Source organism: Triticum aestivum, chromosome 6A, assembly GCF_018294505.1.
Source record: "Triticum aestivum cultivar Chinese Spring chromosome 6A, IWGSC CS RefSeq v2.1, whole genome shotgun sequence".
Classification (NCBI taxonomy): Eukaryota; Viridiplantae; Streptophyta; class Magnoliopsida; order Poales; family Poaceae; genus Triticum; species Triticum aestivum.
Genome location: NC_057809.1, coordinates 617774609 through 617792599, shown reverse-complemented (window position 1 = coordinate 617792599; position 17991 = coordinate 617774609). Strand labels below are relative to the sequence as shown.

At 45.5% G+C, this 17991-nt stretch overlaps 3 protein-coding genes across 3 annotated transcripts; 2 read left to right on the top strand and 1 right to left on the bottom strand.

Moving 5' to 3' along the window:
* Positions 1-2259: 2259 nt before the first annotated feature.
* LOC123131442 (uncharacterized) lies at positions 2260-2774 on the top strand. The gene has a single exon (XM_044551118.1). The coding sequence runs from the start codon at positions 2383-2385 to the stop codon at positions 2668-2670; it is 288 nt and encodes a 95-aa protein (XP_044407053.1). The 5' UTR covers positions 2260-2382; the 3' UTR covers positions 2671-2774.
* On the top strand, positions 2771-3523 carry LOC123131444 (uncharacterized). Its single transcript, XM_044551119.1, has one exon. It carries the CDS (start codon positions 2908-2910, stop codon positions 3148-3150), a length of 243 nt encoding a protein of 80 aa, XP_044407054.1. The 5' UTR covers positions 2771-2907; the 3' UTR covers positions 3151-3523.
* A 1763-nt stretch (positions 3524-5286) lies between these two features.
* Positions 5287-9187, bottom strand: LOC542880 (probable L-ascorbate peroxidase 8, chloroplastic). The gene is made up of 12 exons (XM_044549372.1): positions 8904-9187; positions 8654-8809; positions 7388-7508; positions 7202-7302; positions 7012-7099; positions 6811-6878; positions 6647-6733; positions 6421-6495; positions 6261-6338; positions 6073-6177; positions 5784-5921; positions 5287-5640 (listed from the first exon to the last, which is right to left on the bottom strand). The coding sequence occupies exons 1-12, from the start codon at positions 9027-9029 to the stop codon at positions 5488-5490; spliced, it is 1296 nt and encodes a 431-aa protein (XP_044405307.1). The 5' UTR covers positions 9030-9187; the 3' UTR covers positions 5287-5487.
* Between the last annotated feature and the right edge of the window lie 8804 nt (positions 9188-17991).

Sequence of the window (17991 nt, the reverse complement as noted above, 5' to 3'; positions counted from 1 at the left end):
TTGGATGTTTCAATTAAAAAAAGATTTTAGATGTTTGATTGTGATTGTGATTCCGAAGCGATGTACGTCCTTTAATTGACCGGAGCTATATGCCGTCAATTAGGCCAAGATAGGTGAGCTTCCCGAGACAAAATAAGTAATTGAGCACGTTTTGCATGCCCGTGCCTCAAACTAGCACGTCCACGTGCATATGATTGATGTAGAGGAGCGGCAGGATCGGACAAGAAGAGAGAAGATACTTGCAGAGGAAGGGCGTGCGTGGCTTGCTTTGTCTGTGGTGCAAGCGAGAGCGACTGAAAGGGAAGGGAGGAAGGCGACCCAACAACCATGAGAGTTGAGAGCACCATTAGATTAGAGCTGTTGCAGCTCTCTCAATTGAGGAAGGGCGTTGCAGCTCTCTCAATTGAGATTGGAGCTGTTGCAGCTGGCGTTGAAGATCAAATCACATTAGAGCGAGGCGCTGGTGTACATTGAACCTATTTTCACTTTTGTTTTCGCTAGCTGTAATGTGACATGCTGAGACTAGCACGGCTGGATTGAAATGGTTCAGTTCATTGATGATGGATGGGCTACATCCTGGAAAGCCAATGACACGCTTTAGAGTGCGTGTCCAGGACTCGTTCATGATCGCTTGCCTAACAAGCTCTTTCATCCGATGTGGTCTTGCGATCCACTGAATCGGGGAAAGGACATAGGGCTCATTAGCTGGGTCTGGAAATTTTGTTTCATCCTCCAGTGAAGTACCAGTTTCGGCGAAATCATCGCTCAACTGAGCATTTTTGTTTCATCTTGCATTACGCACAGACCAAGACAGACGATAAGCAGCCAGATCGAGCCTCTCCAAGGGCTTACTTTTGCTTTCTTGTATGAGTGGGGAGTGAGAGCTTGATGTAGCTAGGCACTGTAGCATATATATATAGCTAGGCACTGTAGCATATATATATAGCTAGGCACTGTAGCATATATGTACTCTCGTCCAGTGAGAGCTTGATGTAGCTAGGCACTGTAGCATATATGTCCTCATCGTTTGACACTAACGGATACGTGTTTGGTGAGTTACGCTGATGAGGAGTGTTTTTGTTGTTAATGACACGATATAGGTCGATGTATGAAATCATCCCCAAAAAAATCAGTTTCTTGATTTAAAGACCTACAAAAAAAAAAATACAAACCTGGCAGCAATGAAGCCATGTGGAAATTTATGTAAGTGAAGGCACCTAGTTGACGTGCCGAAAATTCGCTCCTAACAAGACTTAAACCCTAGTGGATAGATATGTGTCAGGTGCGGCCCTACCATCTGACTATTGCCCAGTTCCCGCAAAACAAACAGCAGACGAAAACCATGTGCTTTTCTTGACATAAAATTAAGGTGCGGCCTTGGCTCATTTTGATGAAGGTGTGAATGCACCTAACAAAGGCGCTAGGGTTTGGGAGGGTTTCTTTGTATTTTGCAGCAATGGAACGGTACCTAACAAAGATACACACACGTACGTAGGAGATTTTGTTCATGCATCTCGCAAAACACGTGGGCGTACAAGCAACCAACCATGAACGTGTACGCACGCACGCTCTGTTTCTAGATGCTTTTTGGTTCAAAATAAGTTTTATGTCACTTTTTGTAGGCGTACTAGTGCCTAGTAGCATCGTGAATTTTTGCAAGAGAGCTAGGTGAGCTGAGCAGTGAGTAGCAGAAATTAAAAATAAAAGCTACAACAAGAGGGGGCAGTTTGTTTTGAAAAAGTGAGGAGGGGCCAAGATTTTGGATTTTTCAAGATTGTGATTGTGATTGTGAATCGATCAATTAACCGGAGCTATATGGCTCAATTAGGCCAAAACAGGTGAGCTTTTCGTGCATATTAATTAAGGCTGGTTTAGTATAAAGTTGGAAGTGAGTATATAATTGAGAAGAAGTAATTAAGCACGTTTTTGCATGTCCGTGCCTGAAACGGCGAGTTAGGCCATGTAATGTGTAGCACGTCCACGTGCATGTGAATATATGATTGACGCAGAGGAGTGGCCGAGGTAGAAGAGACGGTGTGCGTACGTGGCACGATCGGACAAGAGGAGACAAGATACTTGCTGAGAAATGGTGCAAGCGAGGGCGACTGGTGACCCAACAATCAGCACCTACCCGGAAGCTACGCGCGCACGCGCCAATGCGGGTGGCCACAAATCGTCCATCGATCGCGTGCTCCGGTACGGTACCACTCCGTCAGTCTCCGGCCCGCCTCGCCTCGCCGGCTTTATATAAACAAACAGAGCTGCTCTGTTCTGCTTAACCCACGGTGCACCATCACCACCGCACAGCTGCAGCAGCAGGCCAAGAAACCTCTCTGCAACTAGAACTGATCACGCAAGAAGACAACCACCAGTGTAGTCATCATGGCCCCCGCCAAGAGATCCTGCACGCTCGGCCGCTTCGCCGCTGACGAGGCGGCCCCGCCGGAAACCCGCCACGTGGTGCACCTGCAGAGACTCCTCCTCCGCCAAGCAGCAGAGAGCTGCCTCGACCCCATCGCCGAGGAGGACGACTACGCTGGCACCGGCAGCAGAAGAGGCGGTCAAGACGACGACGGCGTCCCCGCCGGCTCGCCCAGCGCCCACGGCAGCAGCAGCAGCGCCACCGTTGACATTGCCTCAAGTCAGTCGTCGATGGGCTGGATCAATTAGACACAATGTTTAGTTCAGTTGATGCGTGCGTGCTGCAATTAGTCCATACATGAATTCATGATGCGAGCTGCTTAATTTGAAGCCGAACAATCTCATTCTTGCCCTTTGCTCTGCTCTGCTCTCTGAATCTGAAGCCTCCTCGACATGCCAAGACGTAGTACTCGTAGTCCGTCTTCACATCCCTTTTGCGCCAACGTGTCCATCCCGTGTTCCATCCTGGATTACTGTTAGGAGGCGATGGTGTGGCTGCAGTACACGGCGACCCGGCGGCAGCGCGCCGCCACGGCCGGCCTCTTCCTCACCGGGGCCGTCCTCATCGCCGTCGCCGCCCGCCTCTCCTACGCCAACATCGAGCCCTCGCGCGCCAAGGCCGCCCGGCGCCGCGAGGTCTTGGAGGCCTTCATCGCCCGCAAGCGCGCAGCTGCGGCCGGAGCCGGAGGAGCAGACTCCCACCCCAGCCCGGATCCCGCCAAGCCCTAGCCAAGCCACAGGATCACGCGCTTGGAATCGATTCGAGCTGCAGGTCGCCCTCCTCGTTCCAGATACTAGTGGTAATTTCTTCTCCAGCAAAAGGGGGACGATTTCCGTGTTCTCAGCTGGATTGTGATCGACTACTTGGTTGTATTATGGATTTTCCACCTCGGTGGCAGCGATAGATTGATGATAGCGCAGAGTTTTTGTTCTGAGTTTAGTTAAGCAATTCAAACACCACCACCAGCATGTCCTCTGCTACACTGTTAAGTTTTGCTATCCACAGTATGCTGTGCAAATCTGAGCTTCTGTCCCTCTTCATATTTGATTGATGTATTTTCTGCCGGGAGGTAGATACTAGCAAACAAAAGAACCGTTTTAACTGATTGTTGTTCTGTATTTTACTTTCTGTTCTACGAACACTTTCTGTGACTGAAGCTCCGTGGATCAGGAAAAGCAGGAACTGAAATTTGGTACCTGCATTTTGGTAGAAACTTTGTGTGTTATCTATTTATTCCTTTCTTTAAGTATTTTGTTTTATCCAGCCATGGAAATATGTACGTGGATCCTCTTCAGTGTGGCCTATCAGCTATGGCAAGGATCCGTGTGGTCAGACGGGAGGATTATGGTTCAGAAAATGGAGGTATTCAGATCTCGGGTGTAGGAGTACCAAGGGAATTTGTGAGAAACAGAGATGGTCCACCAGCGGTCGTGGTGATCCTTCAGTATCTATGTGTTCCTTGTTTTGAATTTGTTTTGTGTGAATTAGCCATTCTGTGGGTTTGGCAAAAAGGGAAGGCGTCATTATGTGCTTATATGCTAGTAGCATTGTTCGACTCAAGACAACATTTACATATCCGTTTCATCTCTTATTGTGCATTAATACACGTAACCATGTCAGTCATTCACTTGATTTCATGATAGATTCTTGTACCGGCACTAGTTTATGATAGATTCTTCTACTGATATTCTTCAGTCTGCCAACAGTTACCAACAGATCCTGAAACCACAGTTCCCATCAAATCCTTCATTTTAGTTCCAGCATATGTGCAATTCATCGCAACCTAGTACCTCGTCCAAAGTAAAGTCTGTTCTTCAACCATTGTAGGTGTAAGCTTATGGCTCAATTCCATGAAACACGCTACTGAAATGTTCATGTATGATATGTATATAGGTTTGTCATCAGGAGCGCATCTAGTGGGGGTGCCCTGGGTGCCATGGCACCCCCCTCCAAAACTGTAAACTAAAATTTACTATGAATGTAACACTAAGATCTAGGGAGTTAATGCAATTTTAGAACTATTTGTTGAGATTATGATGATGTTTAGTGCAAATTCTGAACTGTGGCACCCGCAAGGCAGACATTCTAGGTCCGCCACTGTTTGTCATGGTTAGCTTGAACAACCAGTGGGAGGCCATGGCTATAGCCATGATAGTAGGTGAATGATAATCACTAGTAGGTTAATTATTTGTTGGGATATATGTCCATCATGTACTTGTAGTGTTTGTGGCCTGCAGTATATGCTTTTCCACTGCACTCTCTATACACCTACTAACATGTACTGGTTTTACTCTTGTCGGTATTACAATCTCAAATGCAATATTACCCTCTGCAATTTCCAAATTTACACAGTACTAGTCTGTTAATACTTGTTTGAGGGTACTTTTACTTATTCTTTCCTGAGTTTTATTAGTGTACTTTTACTGTCCTCTATAGGTTTGCACTATGTATTTTTGTGCCACGTCGCACTTTGGGCATTAGAGGATCTTTTGATCATGATAGTTTCTCTTGGAGACCATTTCTCTTTTGATAAAAAGTAAGGGTAGGTGGGCCTGTGTTGATGATTCCTTATAGCCCGGCAACCACACTATCTTATACCACTAGGGCAATATATCCATTCCAGGGGGCAGGAGAGGATGATATGTAGGCCCATCTCTGATATTCGTTTCCACAATGCTCAGCTAGGGAATTTATTAGACATAAATATTAAATGTTGCAACATTTCAAACACACTGAAATATCTTTATTGTATGCATGCAACATCATTCAAATAATTTCCCATGGTTTGTCAAAAAAAGGCTGCAAAAAATATCACTATATTTTTAAAAGACAAATGCAACAAAAAAAGTCAAGACAACATAAGATGACCAAGGCAACAAAAAAAAGTCAGAAACATCCCATGGTTTCCAGCAATTTAATAGGTTTGCCTCACTTTACTTTGAATGATGAAAACTTAAGACAACGTAAGATGACCAAAAGTATTTGCACTGGTCATCTTGCATGTCGACCAGTCCCTGGAAAATGGTTAATTACAACATGTGAAAAAGAACATTAGATCACTGATCTTAGTTCCCGGTCAGAGACGTCAAGAATGCTAATCCTGCGATCACGATCATAATGTTGAGGAAGTAGTTGGACTTCATAGGCTTATTTGGGCTGCCTCCAAGGCCCTCGTATTCGGCTCTGATCTTCTGCTTCATCGTATCGGACAACTCTCTCTGCAAAAATTCACACACAAACAATTTCCAAATATTTCAAAGATACTCACAGAGCCACCCATTTTTAAATTTTGGCACACAACTTGACTAGCATGCTGCGTCCAAACATCTTAGAGCCAGGCATAGCGTGTATAAATGTAAACCTTCTTGTAAGAGTATTTGGCGGAAACGAAGGGCTCTGGCTGTGGTCCTGTGCTATTAGTATCACTCGCTGGTGCTGGATCAGCAACCACCTTCTCTTCAGTTGCCACGGCACCCTTGTCATCGTCCAACGAGAATCCCTTCAGGGCAATATCAAACCATGCGTCAGGTTTTACCAAAACTTGAGCAGCTAGAAGAAGTACATGTGGAATGCAAGAGCCTAAAGATCTGAACTTTCCTTTCTGCCGCGTTTGCTCTCTAGGCATGGACATGGGAGGATGGCGGGCTCACCTCAGGAGGGTCAAACTTTGCACCAAGGTTGCTCAGTTTAGCATGGGCTTCGGCGTAGTCTTTGAAGAATGCCTCCTGGTCCTCTGCGTACTTCTCTGCATATACCTGCGTGTCCATGAAAGGTGAATTTAGATATTGCTATTTCATAGCAGCATCACCAACCATAAAGTGAGAGCAATGAGGTTTACCTTGAATGATGGGTCATCAAATAGTGCAGCATCTGTAGGCAATACTAGAAGCTCTTGATCCCTTTGCTCTTTTATGTCCTGAAACCATTGTTGACACCTCAAATGATCGACACTCCAATCAAAATTTTGATCGGCAAAGCATGAAAGAAAGGGAGCCTACCTTGAAGTAGCTGTTATCAAACTTCAACCATTCAGCCGTCCATGATTGCCCTCCAGGTTCACCAGGCCCATCCTTCTGTAGACACGCAGTAAAATTAAGAGCTTAGATTTGGCCAGATGATTGGCTACCAGTTGAAACTAATCATAATCAAGTAAGAACAAGGTTGCACAGATATTTAAAGCACGATTTGGGTTTTGAGTTTTGACTCTTAATTGAAAAAACATACTGTATATTTTGTTTCTGGCTTTCCCCAGCCACTCCTGTCAGGGCGTGACCTTCCAAGTGTATGTGCTCCGGACAATGCGACAATTTCCTGCACAAACACCTCAAGTTATCAGCAACAAGCGGGCAGACATGTTTTTTTTTCAAGTTCCTCGCATCGTCCCACACCTTGTCATCAAGGCCCATCCTATAGAATACCTCCCTAAGGTGTTCAGCAGGTAAACGTGGGCCAGCATCTGTGTAACATACGCATTTAACACCAGTCAGTTTATTCACCTTGATAAGTACTCTCCCAAATTGCAAATTCAGACATTTAAACGCAGAAGACGACGTCGCTCCTAAAATCATGAATTTGTCAGAAACACTGACCAGGAAGCCTCCCCTCAGGTGGACACTGCTCAGGTGCTGTGATATCTACCCGCCCATATTTCATCGGAAGTTTCGGGCCACCGGCTTCCTGGAATGGGATTGACAAAAGAAATTAGTACATGCATAGAATCTATGGGTCATTCTGACAGAATAACCTAGTAAGATACTTGAGCAGAGGAAAGGCTGAAACCTCAATTGCTGTAGCACTCGCCAACTGGAACAAATCAGCATAGGTGATACCTGGGTATTTGTCCTTGATTGGTTGAATAAGCTTTAAAGCACTAGTAAGACCTGGCAACAAGACATCCAAGTGGTTTAGCTACTACCCTACACTTGGCAAGGTACAAGGTTTGAGGAAATTAGCATGACAAAATACCAGCATTGGCTCCATGACTCAACTCAGGATCAAATCTTAAGCTTCCGTCGGCTCCACCTCTCTGTGGCCACTCCTCAATATTTTTGTCATATGTACCCGAATCATGCCATCCCAAACGGACCTGAACATAATAGAAAGTTTTAGCACCTGCATACGATATGTGACGACATGTATATGATGATCGGGATTTTTAGGTTTGTGTCCTAGAATTGACGATATCCTCCCTTCACTCATTTCTGCAAGAAGACACTTGTTTCATATCATCTGACAGAATTGACATGCATCACAATTATGCTCATCTCCATCAGGTATCAATGGTATTGCACCCTTCACTCCTGTAAGTGTTAGGGAGCCTCTCCTGGGTTGTTGTTGTATCTCGTAGTGAATCCTGGTGAGCTGCTACCCCTCATCTGTCTCCCTACGCACGTTTGTCGGTGGACTCATTTCGCAGCTCAGTGAATCTCTTCTCTGATGAGGGCAGGGTAGAACAAAAAAACAGAGCAACGACAGAGAGCACACACACACAGGTACTTTCGTTGGGAGCCTTCCTTTTATTTTTTCCAGAGTTGTGCCCCTCGGCTGCTGATAAGACTATACTGACAACAAACAATACCCATGCCGCCTGCTGGTGCACGCAGACGCACACGGAGACTTTGCTTGTTGGCAACAACTGTGAATCGATCCAAGGCGAGCACACTAATCGGAGCATTGATCATGTGGCCCCTCTGTGAAGTACTCATCTCAACTCTTTTTGATAGCTTCAATGATGCCAAGATTCCAAGAAGCAAAGCACACAGGTGAACACCTGCTCCTTCAAAAAGACGCTGCCGAGTGCCCCGCGGACTAGAAACAACAGAGGCACGGGTGGCTGCGGCGTGGCGCACCAACTGTTTTCGTCGTCGCCCGTTGGGATCAATGCCAGGCAGCGGCCGGCGGCCAGCCCAACAATCCCCGGTTTCGCCGCCGCCACCGCCAGCGGACGAGTGGCGGAGGACGAGCGTGTCCCTACTTTTGCGCTCATAAATCGGCAAGTGAAGAAAACATTTGAGGGAGACAAGTTAAATTTTTGATTCAGTAATGGTAGTAAGATGATTTTTGAGCGATCTGATAGAGATGCTCTGAGCGCTCAGACTTTGCTCTGCTGCAGTTTCGGTATGCAATGCAATATACTGCCAGTTTGTTAGCAGGAATACGATGATCGATTTGCAACCCAGAGAGTAGAGCTGAACAGTATGCAGAGAGCAGGACTACAGAGTATGTACATACCAGGATAGGGTGGCAGTAGGTGGTTTTGAGGATCTCCTTGATGTCCTCCCGCGCGCTCTTGAGCTGCGCGGCCTCCGACGCCGCCATGCATCGGACCACCCGCAGCCGTGGCACCACCCCGGCGGCGCCAGCGACACCGCGCCCTCTGCTTGCAGCCTATGTAGTTCGGTACCAGCCACGTTAGCAAGCTGCTTGGCATCGGTAAGTCCAATCGAACTAGGCAGGAAGATAAGAGAACCGACCGACGGACCTGTGAGAAGCGCGAGGGCGACGGGCGGAGCCGGAGCCCGGAGGCGACGGTGGCGCGGCGGGTCGACGAGGAAGGCGAGGCCGCACTAGGGAGCAGGGAGGCCGATGCCGCGAGGCGCTCCGCCATGGCGGGGTTGGAGTGTCGGGAGAAGAGAACTGGGGAGGGAGTCGAAGGTGGCCAGCGAGAGGCGTGGGGTGAGAGTGGGGGAACGAGCCTAATCCAGGGCCCCCAATGGCGGCACGACGCGTGGCACGGGAGTGCACAAGAATACGCGGGAGAACCAACCGCTCATGCAACGCAACCCAAAACAGCCAGCGAATACAGCTCATCGCACGAGAAGGCACCCACCAGTATATTCGTCCTCTGCTCGGGTACTCTGCTTTTCAACACAAACTTTGCTTTTACATGGACAAACTCAGAGCAACTCTAGCAGACCCCGTATTTCGTCGGACTGCAAAATGCTTTTGTGAGCCGGCGCAGACAGCCACAGATGCAGACCCATCAAACAGACCCGCATAAAAATATATTCGCGGAATATGTTTTTCTACGAGTCGGCTTTTGTGTGTTCTCTTCGTGCATCATCGCGACGACCTGTAAACAGAAAAACTATAAGTCTCGCATTTGACATAGGGTTTCACAAACAAGTTTAAATTCAAATAACATATCATAGTTTTACGCGCAAATAAAAGCCAAGTTCATTACGGCAAACGCAAAAGGAGGGCTCTACAAGAAAAGTTTGCGCCCATGTCTGGCATCATCTTGGTCGATCTCTACTCCGCACCACGAGTCCATCTTGAAGTTCATCGCTGCCACCGAAGCCACCTTCTGCGTTTGTTCCAACTCCCGCACCGAAATCATCAACATTGACACCATATGGAGCGGAGAAAACATCTTCGGAACTGTAGCACGCACCGGCCAACGCCACCATTCTCCTCTTCAAGATTTCTCTCCTTGCCATATCATGACATGTTTTGATGAGATCGTCCATGTCATTGCGGTTCATTGACATGATCTTGTTCTCTTCGGCGAGCAGCTTGGACATGGCTTTGTTTTCTGCAGCGCGTGCTCTTCTCTCCTCAATGGCAGCTTTGCGCAACCCCTCTTCTTTGAGCAATTGCCACTTTTCTTGCTTCTCCTTTGCCTTCTTCTCGGTCAATTCTTGCTTGATCTCCAACGACTTCAACAACATTGACTTGTTTGATTGCACCATGGCATCAATCTTCTCCCTCAAGCTCGATGCTTCTTGCTCTCTCTTCATCTTCTCCTTGATCTTCTTGTCGCCTTCGGGCTTGTGCAAATTTCTTGGGCCATCATCATCCTCATCTTTATCCATGTTTGTAAGTGAGCCTCTCTTTGGCGGGGACTCTTTGTCGATCAACTTCCACTTCTCGCAATTTTGGAGCAACTCCCAACAATGCTCTAGTTTGAAGAATTTGCCTTCCGAAGCTTCCATGTTCTTGTATCTATGTTGAGCAATCATGTCCTACAAAATGTGAACAAAGTGATGCAATCATTTTCCATGATGCAAATATGATGATGCACAACTTGAACAAAGGCAAAACAAACTCACGTTGTCGGACTTCACGGTGCCACTTGGAGGTGCATTGTGTACTTACTCTAAGCAAGCTGCCCAACAGTTGCACATTGGTTTGATATTCTCCCAATGCCCTTGAAGCGACTGAAATGTGCATGGAGTCTTATTGGGATGCTTTGCCATAATGCGGAAGTATTGATTTTCGATCCTTTACCAATATCTGTTGGCGGTTTGAGAAGTTCCCGTGCATGCATCAAGAGACACCGCACTCCATGCTTTGATCAAAACTTGATCTTCCAAGATCGTGTAGTTCTTCGATCTTATGCTTTTCCCTGTTTTTGTTTGCGATCGCTCATACGCTTCCGCTTCGATCTCCTTCAATTCATCCTCACAACCATGATCATCCACGCCGGCCTCCGTTTCATTGTAGTCGAATGCGGCGAAAGGGGCTTGATCAATGTCAACCGCGTTCGTGCCCAACAAGTTCACGAACTCGGTTGTTGCATTGTTTGAACCACCGCTATAGCGAACAATAACAAGTCACGATCTATCAAGGATAATGGCGAAAAATGAAAGGAAATCGCCATGGCCGAAGACGCATACCTTCTGGCCATTTCGTCGAACACCTCGCTTGCGGGGGGAGCGACACCGTTGAACGACATCGCCGGAGAAACCTCCTTGCAGTGGGATGGAGTGAGATGATGAAGAAGGTCGCTTCTTTGTAGCCGGAATCTTCCTCCGATTTACGCCCGCGACCTTGCCGACCTTCTCCGCCGCCGACCGGGATCGCGTTGCCGCGTTGGCGCCCGGAGCACGGGCCATCGCGGCGGGGGCAGCCGGATTCCCGCCCTGCACGACCACGTTGCCCTGCCGCTTGCGGGCAGGCGCGACGTTTGCTTGGGTGACGACGGCGGGGCCAACATGGCCGGCAACGAGATCCGCCCGTGGGGAAGGAGCGTGTGCGACCTCGACGGTGACGGGGGGCAGCATGGGGTCGTCAATGGTGGCGAGGGACGGCTAGGGAGGGAGCACCGAAGCGTGCGGAGACGGGGCAATGGTGGCGGAGGGTGGGGGAGCGGAAAAGGGCGCGCGGAAATGTCCCTCCCGCCAAATCTCGCTGCGGATAGGGTTGAGCTCGGGTCGGCCTCCCAGCCCGTGAAGATAGAGGTTGAGGGAGAAGATTTTCCGCGCCCCGCAAAAATATTTGCGGGCCGGGGCGGGATGCGGGGTCTGATCGGGCATGTTTTCCCGCCGCGACCCACATTTTGGAGGTTATTTTGCGGGCCGGGGTGAGATGCGGGGTCTGCTAGAGTTGTCTCAGCGGTACCATTTCCATTATTCATTTATATTTGCGGAAAAGCTTTCATTCTATTCATCATCAATCATGATAGTACAACGAACATAAAAAAATAAAAAATGACATTACAAACTCCCGATGGTGAACCTTTTTCTCAACAACGGGCAAATGTCAACAGTCTCCTCGATTTTTCCCTTTTCATAAGGTGACCACAACACTTCGAATGCTTTCATATGGTTCTCCTGCCGATTCATGCTATGGCACTCTTCGAATGGTTGAAGATACAATCATCAGGTGCATGAAAGTGTTCGCTGAAATTGTAGTGCATGTTTATGTACTGCAATATCTGCGAGCACCGAATGCCATGGACACGGCCATGCTTCTAGCGATGCATGAAGCAAAAGGTTGGCCTGGGATGGTAGGGAGTGTTGAGTTTATGTACTAGAAGCGAAAGAATTGCCCCGCGTCTTGGCACGACCAATTTACCAGGCATTGAAGGATGCAACCATGATTTTGGAAGATGTTAGCCCCAAAAATCTGGCATTGCTACTTCGGATTTGTTCCTAGATCTCACAATGACAATAGTGTGTTGCAGAGATGTCATCTGTTTCAAATACTAGCTGTTCATACTTCTTCACCTTACAACTTCACGATGAATGTCCATTGGTATGAGAAAGGTTGCTCTTTAGGCCCAAGAGCAGGAGACGTGCTTTTTTTTTCCAAGCCGCAAAAATCTAAGAGGAATAATATCGAAAGGGTATTTGGAGTGCTACAAGCAAAGTTTGCAATTGTCAGGAGGCCTACTCGTCTGGGACAACGATGCCTTATCAAGTATCATGACACGTTGTTGTTGGGGAACGTAGTAATTTCAAAAAAATTCCTACGCAAACGCAAGATCATGATGATGCATAGCAACGAGAGGGGAGAGTGTTGTCTACGTACCCTCGTAGACCGAAGCGGAAGCGTTGACGCAACGTAGAGGAAGTAGTCGTATGTCTTCCCGATCCGACCGATCCAAGCACCGTTACTCCGGCACCTCCGAGTTCTTAGCACACGTACAGCTCGATGACGCTCCCCGGGCTCCGATCCAGCAAAGCTTCGGGGATGAGTTCCGTCAGCACGACGGCGTGGTGACGATCTTGATGTTCTACCGTCGCAGGGCTTCGCCTAAGCGCTGCTACAATATGACCGAGGTGGAATATGATGGAAGGGGGCACCGCACACGGCTAAGGAACGATCACGATGATCAACTTGTGTGTTCTAGGGTGGCCCCTGCCTCCGTATATAAAGGATCCAAGGGGGGGTGCGGCCGGCCCTAGAGGAGGCGCGCAGGAGGAAAAGGGGGGCGCCGCCCCTCCCTTTCCTTGTCCAAGTAGGAGAGGAGGGAGAAGAGAAGGAAAAATGGGGGCGCCGCCCCTCCCTCCTTGTCCAATTCGGACTAGGGGGAGAGGGGGCGCGCGGCCTGCCCTGGCAGCCCCTTCCTAAAGCAATAGCAACATACTAAACGATCGGGTGCTAAGCTAATGGAATGGGTCATGTCAATCAGATCATTCATCTAATGATGTGATCCCGTTAATCAAATAACAACTCTTTGTCCATGGTTGGGAAACATAACCATCATTGATTAACGAGCTAGTCAAGTAGAGGCATACTAGTGACACTCTGTTTGTCTATGTATTCACACATGTATTATGTTTCCGGTTAATACAATTCTAGCATGAATAATAAACATTTATCATGAAATAAGGAAATAAATAATAACTTTATTATTGCCTCTAGGGCATATTTCCTTCAGTCTCCCACTTGCACTAGAGTCAATAATCTAGTTCACATCGTCATGTGATTTAACAGCAATAGTTCACATCACCATGTGATTAACACCCATAGTTCACATCGCTATGTGACCAACACCCAAAGGGTTTACTTGATTCAGTAATCTAGTTCACATCGCTATGTGATTAACACCCAAAGAGTACAAAGGTGTGATCATGTTTTGCTTGTGAGAGAATCTTAGTCAACGGGTCTGCCACATTCAGATCCGCATGTATTTTGCAAATTTCTATGTCAACAATGCTCTGCATGGAGCTACTCTAGCTAATTGCTCCCACTTTTAATATGTATCTAGACCGAGACTTAGAGTCATCTAGATTAGTGTCAAAACTTGCATCGGCGTAACCCTTCACGACGAACCTTTTTTCACTTCCATAATCGAGAAAGATATCCTTATTCCACGAAGGATAATTTTGACCGCTGTCCAGTGAACTACTCCTAGATCACTATTGTACTCCCTTGCCAAACTCAGTGGTAGGGTATACAATAGATCTGGTACACAGCATGGCATACTTTATAGAACCTATGACCAAGGCATAGGGAATGACATTCATTCTCTTTCTATCTTCTGCCGTGGTCGGCTTTGAGTCTTACTCAATTTCACACCTTGTAACATAGGCAAGAAACTCTTTCTTTGACTGTTCCATTTTGAACTACTTCAAAATCTTGTCAAGGTATGTATTTATTGAAAAAAACTTATCAAGCGTCTTGATCTATCTCTATAGATCTTGATGCTCAATATGTAAGCAGCTTCACCGAAGTCTTTCTTTGAAAAACTCATTTCAAACACTCATTTATGCTTTACAGAATAATTCTACATTATTTCCGATCAACAATATGTCATTCACATATACTTATCAGAAATGTTGTAGTGCTCCCACTCACTTTCTTGTAAATACAGGCTTCACCGCAAGTCTGTATAAAACTATATGCTTTGATCAACTTATCAAAGCGTGTATTCCAACTCTGAGATGCTTGCACCAGTCCATAGATGAATCGCTGGAGCTTGCATATTTTGTTAGCACCTTTATGATTGACAAAACCTACTGGTTGCATCATATACAACTCTTTTTTAAGAAATCCATTAAGGAATGCAGTTTTATTTATCCATTTGCCAGATTTCATAAAATGCGGCAATTGCTAACATGATTCGGACAGACTTAAGCATAGATACGAGTGAGAAACTCTCATTGTAGTCAACACTTTGAACTTGTCAAAAACCTTTTGCGACAATTCTAACTTTGTAGATAGTAACACTACTATCAACGTCCGTCTTCCTCTTGAAGATCCATTTATTTTCTATGGCTTGCCGATCATCGGGCAATTAAACCAAAGTCCATACTTTGTTTTCATACATGAATCCCATCTTAGATTTCATGGCCTCAAGCCATTTTGCGGAATCTGGGCTCATCATCGCTTCCTCATAGTTCGCAAGTTCGTCATGGTCTAGTAACATGACTTCCAGAACAGGATTACTGTACCACTTTGGTGCGGATCTCACTCTGGTTTACTTATGAGATTCGGTAGTAACTTGATCTGAAGTTTTATGATCATCATCATTAGCTTCCTCACTAATTGGTGTAGTAGTCACAGGAACAGATTTCTGTGATGAACTACTTTCCAATAAGGGAGAAGGTACAATTACCTTATCAAGTTCTACTTTCCTCCCACTCACTTCTTTCGAGAGAAACTTCTTCTCTAGAAAGGATCCATTATAAGCAACGAATGTCTTGCCTTAGAATCTGTGATAGAAGGTATACCCAACTGTCTCCTTTTGGGTATCCTATGAAGACATATTTCTCCGATTTGGTTTTGAGCTTATCAGGATGAAACTTTTTCACATAAGCATCACAACCCCAAACTTTAAGAAACGACAACTTTGGTTTCTTGCTAAACCACAGTTCAGATTGTGTCATCTCAACGGACTTAGATGGTGCCCCCTTTTTAACGTGAATGCAGCTGTCTTTAATGCATAACCTCAAAAACGATAGTGGTAAATCGGTAAGAAACATCGTAGATTTGCACTATATCTAATAAAGTACGGCTATGACGTTCGGACACACCATTATGCTGTGGTGTTCCGGGTGGCACGAATTTGTGAAACTATTCCACATTGTTTTAATTGAAGACCAAACTCGTAACTCAAATATTTGTCTCCGCGATCAGATCGTAGAAGCCTTATTTTCTTGTTACGATGATTCTCCACTTCACTCTGAAATTCTTTGAACTTTTCAAATGTTTCAGACTTATGTTTCATCAAGTAGATATACTCATATCTGCTCAAATCATCTGTGAAGATCAGAAAATAATGATACCTATCGCGAGCCTCAATATTCATCGGACCACATACATCAGTATGTATGATTTCCAACAAATCTGTTGCTCGCTCCATTGTTCCGAAGAACAGAGTCTTAGTCATCTTGTCCATGAGGCATGGTTCGCAAGCATCAACTGATTCATAATCAAGTGATTTCAAAAGCCCATCAGCATGGAGTTTCTTCATGCGCTTTACACCAATATGACCTAAGCAGCAGTGCTACAAATAAGTTGCACTATCATTATTAACTTTGCATTTTTTGGTTTCAATATTATGATTATGTGTATCACTATGATCGAGATCCAATGAACTATTTTCATTGGGTGTGTAACCATATAAGGTTTTATTCATGTAAACAGAACAACAATTTATTCTCTTACTTAAATGAATAGCCGTATTACAATAAACATGATCAAATCATATTCATGTTCAACGTAAACACCAAATAACACTTATTTAGGTTTAACACTAATCCCGAATTTATAGGGAGTGTGCGATGATGATCATATCAATCTTGGAACCACTTCCAACACACATCGTCACTTCACCCTTAACTAGTCTCTGTTTATTCTGCAACTCCCGTTTCGAGTTACTAATCTTAGCAACTGAACTAGTATCAAATACTGAGGGGTTGCTATAAACACTAGCAAAGTACACATCAATAACATGTATATCAAATATACTTATGTTCACCTTGCCATCCTTCTTATCTGCCAATCACTTGGGGTAGTTCTGCTTCCAGTGACCAGTCCCTTTGCAGTAGAAGCACTCAGTCTCCGGCTTAGGTCCAGACTTGGGCTTCTTCACTTGAGCAGCAACTTGCTTGCTGTTCTTTTTGAAGTTCCCCTTCTTCCCTCTGCCCTTTTCTTGAAACTAGTGGCCTTGTCTACCATCAACACCTGATGTTTTTCTTGATTTCTACCTCAATCGATTTCATCATCATGAAAAGCTCGGGAGTCGTTTTCGTCATCCCTTGCATACTATAGTTCATGACGAAGTTCTACTAACTTGGTCATGGTGACTAGAGAATTCTGTCAATCACTATCTTATCTGGAAGATTAACTCCCACTTGATTCAAGCGATTGTAGTACCCAGACAATCTGAGCACATGCTCACTAGTTGAGCGATTCTCCTCCATCTTTTAGCTATAGAACTTGTTGGAGACTTCATATCTCTCAACTCGGGTATTTGCTTGAAATATTAACTTCAACTCCTGGAACATCTCATATGGTCCATGACGTTCAAAACGTCTTTGAAGTCCCGATTCTAAGCCGTTAAGCATGGTGCACTAAACTATCAAGTAGTCATCATATTGAGCTAGCCAAACGTTCATAACGTCTGCATCTGCTCCTGCAATAGGTCTGTCACCTAGCGGTGCATCAAGGACATAATTTTTCTGTGCAGCAATAAGGATAAACCTCGTATCACGGATCCAATCCGCATCATTGCTACTAACATCTTTCAACACAGTTTTTCTCTAGGAACATATCAAAATAAACACAGGGAAGCAACAACGCGAGCTATTGATCTACAACATGATTTGAAAAATACTACCAGGACTAAGTTCATGATAAATTCAAGTTCAATTAATCATATTACTTAAGAACTCCCACTTAGATAGACATCCCTCTAATCCTCTAAGTGATCACGTGATCCAAATCAACTAAACCATGTCCGATCATCACATGAGATGGAGTAGTTTCAATGGTGAACATCACTATGTTGATCATATCTACTATATGATTCACGCTCGACCTTTCGGTCTCCGTGTTCCGAGGCCATATATGTATATGCTTGGCTCGTCAAGTATAACCTGAGTATTCCACGTGTGCAACTGTTTTGCACCCGTTGTATTTGAACGTAGAGCATATCACACCCGATCATCACGTGGTGTCTCAGCACGAAGAACTTTCGCAACGGTGCATACTCAGGGAGAACACTTCTTGATAATTTAGTGAGAGATCATCTTATAATGCTACCGTCAATCAAAGAAAGATAAGATGCATAAAAGATAAACATCACATGCAATCAATATAAGTGATATGATATGGCCATCATCATCTTGTGCCTGTGATCTCCATCTCCGAAGCACCGTCATGATCACCATCGT